General features: G+C 41.8%; 1 protein-coding gene across 1 annotated transcript in view; it reads left to right on the top strand.

Moving 5' to 3' along the window:
• Positions 1 to 5016, top strand: part of slc25a1a (solute carrier family 25 member 1a) — a 7181-nt gene extending 2165 nt beyond the window's left edge. The window contains exons 4-9 of the mRNA XM_037687394.1: positions 1507 to 1645; positions 1720 to 1804; positions 1881 to 1985; positions 2085 to 2200; positions 4131 to 4204; positions 4281 to 5016. Of these exons, the coding sequence (XP_037543322.1) occupies positions 1507 to 1645; positions 1720 to 1804; positions 1881 to 1985; positions 2085 to 2200; positions 4131 to 4204; positions 4281 to 4395 (634 nt within the window). The 3' untranslated portion in view covers positions 4396 to 5016. The remainder of the gene's footprint in view (positions 1 to 1506; positions 1646 to 1719; positions 1805 to 1880; positions 1986 to 2084; positions 2201 to 4130; positions 4205 to 4280) is intronic.
• Positions 5017 to 6459: the final 1443 nt, after the last annotated feature.

The raw sequence follows: 6459 nt of genomic DNA, 5'->3' as shown, positions 1-6459 counted from the left end.
GTAAACAGACAATCATGTTGGTTAAATGGACATCTAGTTGGTAAACAAACAACTAGTTGGTAAACAGACAACTAGTTGGCAAACTGACAACAAGTTGGAAAAAATACATATAGTTGGTAAACAGACAATCATGTTTGTTAAATGGACATCTAGTTCGTAAACGGACATCTAGTTGGTAAACAGACAACTAGTTGGTAAACAGACAACTAGTTAGTAAACAGACAACTAGTTGGCAAACAGACAACGAGTTGGTAAACCTACTTCTAGTTGGTAAACAGACATGTAGTTGGAAAACAGACACTTTAGTTGATAATCAGACGGTATAGTTGGTAAACAGACAGCTAGTTGGTAAACGGACAATCATTTTGGTTAAATGGACATCTAGTTGGTAAACATACAACTAATTGGTAAACAGACATGTAGTTGGTAAACATACATCTAGTTGATAAACAGACAGTCATTTTGGTTAAATGGACATCTATTTGGTAAACAGACAACTAATTGGTAAACAGACATTTAGTTGGTAAACAGACAACAAGTTGGTAAACAGACATGTTGTTGGCAAATGGATAACATGTTGGTTTAACAGACAAACAAATATGTTGGTAAACAAACAATCATGTTGGTTAAATGGACGTCTAGTTGGTAAACGGACAACAAGTTGGTAAATAGACATCAAGTTGGTAAACAGACATGTAGTTGGTCAACAAACAACTAGTTGGTAAACAGACAACAAGTTGGTAATCAGACAACTAGTTGGCAAACAGACAATCATTTTGGTTAAATGGACATCTAGTTGGTAAACAGCCAACTAGTTGGCAACCAGACATCTAGTTGGTAAACAGACATGTAGTTGGAAAACAGACACTTTAGTTGATAAACAGACGGTATAGTTGGTAAACAGACAACAAGTTGGTAAACAGACAACAAGTTGGTAAACAGACAACATTTGGTAAACAGACATGTAGTTGGCAAACAGACAAGTTGGTAAACAGACATGTAGTTGGCAACCAGACATCTAGTTGGTAAACTGACATGTAGTTGGAAAACAGACACTTTAGTTGATAAACAGACGGTATAGTTGGTAAACAGACAACAAGTTGGTAAACAGACATGTAGTTGGAAAGCAGACACTTTAGTTGATAAACAGACGTTATAGTTGGTAAACAGACATGTAGTTGGCAAACAGACAAGTTGGTAAACAGACATGTAGTTGGCAAACAGACAAGTTGGTAAACAGACATCTACCGGTAGTTGGTAAACAGACAGCTATTTGGTAAACAGACTTGTAGTTGTTATACAGACGATCATGTTGGTAAAACAAAAAACATAGTTAGTAAACAGATGATCATGATTTATTTTTCATTGTTTTGTTTTCTTTACACCTCAAGACTATTATACCACAAATCAAAACAAACTATATTTCAGTGAGCTACTTTTTGGATAGTTCAAATACTCGTTTTATTCTGACCTTCAGATTATTGAAACTGATGAATGTTTTTGAAGGTTTGGCACGTTTGAGATCCTCAGCGCGCCGATGCGTGATCACACGGGTCGCCTGGACAACATGCGGAGCCTCCTGTGTGGGTTAGGAGCCGGGATAGCTGAGGCCGTGCTCATCGTCTGCCCTATGGAGACGCTGAAGGTTTGGCTTGTTGCTAACTTCTTTCTTTTTGTATCAGCTGTTGGACAGCTTGTAATGTGAATAAATCCTTCCAGGTGAAGCTGATCCACGACCAGTGCTCCATGCGACCTCGGTACCGAGGCTTCTTTGACGGAGTCGGTCAGATCGTCAGAGAACAGGGTAAGACGGCAGGAAGCTGCATCTGTGAGAGCTGGCATGCTTGCCTGTGCACTCATGACCCGTTGAACTCATTTAGGTTTGAGAGGCACATATCAAGGTCTGACAGCCACTGTTCTGAAACAAGGAAGCAACCAGGCCATCCGGTTCTACGTCATGACCTCTTTGAAGAACTGGTACAAAGGTGAGAAGATTTGAACTCCAAACACATTTTGATGCCATGATTCAGTTCTGATTAAAGGTTGTTCTCGTTTGTGCACCCGTTTGGCTCTTCGCCTCAAAGGTGACGATTCCAGAAGGCAAATGCATCCGATTGTGACGGCCATGTTTGGAGCGACAGCTGGAGCAGCCAGTGTTTTTGGAAACACGCCTCTGGATGTGGTGAAGACAAGGATGCAGGTAGGACCCTCCTGATCAGGAGGGTTTTCATGAAGTGGGCTCTGTGAAAACCTGAGTGCGTTGAGGGAAACTGTGTTTTCTGTTAAGAGATGGACGTAATTGAAAGGCTTGATTTTATCACCATGGTAACAGCGAGATCTGTGCACGTTAACCAAACACAACACCCCCTTCACCTTACAACACCCTCACTCAGAAATACAATCTTTTTAAAGAGATAGTACAACACTTCATAATTTCTTATCTGGCAACCCTGCGCTGGCCTGGAAACAAAACACGTCCAACAGAACATGTCACAGCAGAGGACTGTTATGTTCACACAATATTTTTCTGGAAGTTTAATGACTCATTGAAAAAGCCTCTGAATAATCATTTACTGTGTTTAGTCTGTCCAAACATTGAGGAAAATATAACATTTGACCTCTTTTGAATTATCTTTTTATACTTTTTTCATTCATTCAACCTTTATTTAAACAGATAAATCACATTGAGCCTCGAAGACTCATTTACAAGTGAGACCTGTTTGGACAGACAAAAACAGTGGTTAACTGGACACTTGTAGGAGTTGGAGGCGAAAAAAATTCCTATCAGACTTTTTTCTTGGCTGAGAAAAACCCCTAATATTGAAAAAACACCTCGCACAAACAAGCACAGATTTACGAAGACATTCTGCGATCAGAGACGAGAGCGGTCAACAACGTTTATAGATGTTCTCGAGGTCACTGTAATCAGTCAATGTCCTCCGGTGAGATCTATAAACATTCTCGAGGTATGTCAAGAAATGGCCAAGGATAACCTCTATAAGAATCCAGAGTCCTGAAATGATGACACAAAGTTTATTCAGCTGGTTTCATCTGGTTATCAGTTGGAAATTCCTCAGGGAGGGGCTGGTGAGCGTCAGATCACATTTTCTCCAGGCGACTTTAGATAAGATGACCTTCAAGGACAGCCAAGGCGACCAAAATTTAGATAAACACACAGTTGTTTGGGGACAGGCAGAACTTAATGACATCAACCTTCAGTCTGTGTCGGTCTACTCGGTTCCGAAATGTCCAAATTAACATGGCCAACACAGATGGAAACGTGTCTGAGTAAAAATCCCCAAGATCTGATCCATTCAGCCCAAAGCTTTTGAGTCCGGATACTCCAGACATGAACCAAGCCATCATAAAGGCAAGCAGCGTGATCGGGTCCAAATTTGCTGCTGACGACTTCCTTGATTGTAGATAAAATCGGCACCAGCTGAATCCAAAAAGCAGGAACCAGTTATCGAAAAATCCAATTAAATATGCGTCCTTAAAATCCACAGATGGCAGCAGAGATAGACACATCATCAAGTTTTCCAGTCGATGAGATATCCAGCTGCGTACGTGCCAACAGGGTAAATCGTCTCGCCCAAAGCCTGTCTTCTCTTTGAAGAAATGTTGTAAATTGAGTTGAGGGACCAACTGGTCGAAACAAGTCCACAATTATGGTTCGGAAGAAATGCAAGAGAGTCTCACAGCAATTTTCACAGACAGACAGAGCAGCAAAGCAGAGAGGGAGGGGGAGAAGCATCCGATCTCGTGGGGAGCGAGTGGGGAACTTTATTTTTAATTGTGCAAGCCACTTTCTGTTAGACTAAACCTGAAGAATTTTTTTTTGTTCTGTCCACCACCTTAATATGTTACTATTGTTCGAGCAGATAAACGTTAATGTAATGGAGTGGTGTGTTCAAAGGTAAACGTTGACTCCAGCAACAGTTTTCTCTCTGTTATGTTTGTGTTGTTTAATTTGATGTATATTTGTTTTATTCATATCTTTTTGAGAAACCTGAAGGACTACCTGTTCTAATCTTTAGTTTTTTTTGCTGTATTTTTATAATATTTGTTCACTTTATACAATACCCTTGTAGTTTGCTTCTTTTAAAGTTTTTATTCTTATTTTATTGCAGGGTTTAGAAGCCCACCGATACAAAAACACTCTGGACTGCGCCTTCCAGATCCTGAAACACGAAGGACCACATGCGTAAGTAACACACATCCTGACCCTCTTAACTTTTAGTTTGCACCAGCGGACCTCACTTCCGGTCTCTTTCCCGCAGGTTCTACAAAGGCACGGTTCCTCGGCTGGGCCGCGTGTGCCTGGACGTGGCCATAGTCTTCGTCATTTACGAGGAGGTGGTGAAGATGCTGGACGGCGTGTGGAAGACGCAGTGACGCAGGAGGAGGAGCACAGATCAGTGCCTCGCATTACGCACAACCTAACACCTCTATTCTAGCTACTCTGGCGGTCTGCAGCTGACATGTGACCGGTGTCCACACTGTTGCCTGACATTCACGGGACTGACCAGAACCACTCTAAACAGAGGACGGGGAGGGTTGATTCTTCGCTGAAGCAGTCAGACAAAAAGGAAATCTTTTATTTTGAAGGACACAGTCAGAACACCCAGGCTCAGTTTGAAGAATACTACATTTAGAGAAGTATTATTACACAGAACTGTTTAGTTCTCGCCACCAAGTCCGAACCGGATCTTGATTCACTTTTACAGAGCGAACAACAAAGATTCAATTAGATTCAAACTTTGTTTTTGAACCTCTGCAACGCATCTGCACAACTCTTCCACACGCCTCCGCGTTGTCGTGCTTTTGTTGCGTCGACACCAAAACTCACTCGAGTCTTTTCACTCTGTGTCTGGGGAATTACCAAAGGTTCGTAAAAGTATTCACTCGTCATCTTGTTGCCTCACAGCCTGGAATTTAAGAGCAATTTGGCAGGTTTTGTATTGATTTTACACAACAAACCAAATAATTTCAAAGTTGACCCTGCAGCTTTGCCTTTGACCTGTGATGAAGGATGAGCTCCTTCATCTTCATCATCAGTGGAAGCCTTTACCACTCCCAAGGCATTGAACTGAGGCCTTTAGATAAATGTGAATATAATCGTTACATTACTCACAGGTGGATTTTAGGGTGGGGGCTTCAAAGCAGAGGGGGTGAATACTTACGCACACTTCTCAGTTTTGTTTTCCTCATATTAACGTCATTAATGTGCAGAATGACGTGTATGTACTTCTAATCAAACTGAAAATCCATTTACAGTAAATTCCATGTTTTTAGGGCAGTAAATGTACAAATATTGAAGGATTTACTTTCGATGCACTGCGACCATGGTGATGATGATGATGGACACCAGTCCTGGTATTAATACCTTGTAGTGAGAAACTAGAACTAGAAGTGAGTTCATGTTAGATTCTCTGGAAACCACCTTTAATCTTTCGAGTAGATGGCTTGACACGTGTCACGTCTGAGTGGGTTCTGCTGATTTGTTTTCATCTCACCTGCTCCTCCAGATCCATCTTTGTCCCGTCAGTTTAACCTGCAGCATAAGCTCACCGACACCGTACGCTGATTTTACGCACAATGTTTTCTAAATATGTAGTTTTTTTTATTAGCAACCTTAGACATCTCTCTGTAACTCGACACGGTTCTGATTGACCCAGCAGAACCACACGACTCTGAACTTTCAGTGCTTTTTTTTCCCATTTGTTATTGCTCAGCTCATTTTGGCCAGTGAAGCTCGTCCTGACAGCAGCGAGTCTTCTATGGGAACAGAAAGGGTAGCGGCTCATTTTCACTCATTTCAGAACCTTCCTCCAACTCAGTTGGGTCGATTCTGAACAGCAACATAAACATCCTCCAGGGCGTGTTGTCTGAGGTCCTGTTAGACGGGTTTTATTTTGAGGAAGAAAAACTAAAATATAGCCTGACTTTAGCGATGTGATGTACAAGATGACAAATAAACTTCTGACTGAAACACTGATCTGTGACGTGTTGGTTCTGTGGGGAGAAGTGAACGGAAAAAAAATTTCTGATCATATTCACATCAAATGGTGGGAGTCGTTCACTGCATCAACCATTCAAGAGACTGGTGATAAACATTAAAAACGTGATGTGAGGCTGATGCAGAAGTTTTATCAGTGGAGAATAATTCTGTTTATTATAAATTGAACAAGATTTGATTGTGTATCTGTTCTACATGCTGGGAATGGTGACGCAGAGGTTAGAGAAGCCTGTGATCGGGTTCACTCCCTGTACCGATAACAGCAAAATGTGGGTGGGATTGATGAAGCACCCACACCTGCCTCCACCCTTATTTGTCCCAGTCTGGGCTCTTGAGCAAGGCCCTTAACCCCCACCATCTGCTCCCCCAAGTGCCCAAGATGGCAGCTCTCTGCTCCACACAGAGGGCTGTGGTTGTGTCAGGAAGGGCATCTGGTGTAA

The sequence above is a fragment of the Nematolebias whitei genome, chromosome 14 (genome assembly GCF_014905685.2).
Source record: "Nematolebias whitei isolate Nwh7 chromosome 14, NemWhi1, whole genome shotgun sequence".
In the NCBI taxonomy this organism is placed as follows: Eukaryota; Metazoa; Chordata; class Actinopteri; order Cyprinodontiformes; family Rivulidae; genus Nematolebias; species Nematolebias whitei.
The sequence above is the reverse complement of the archived record's forward strand: the minus strand, read 5'-3'. Positions and strand labels throughout refer to the sequence as shown.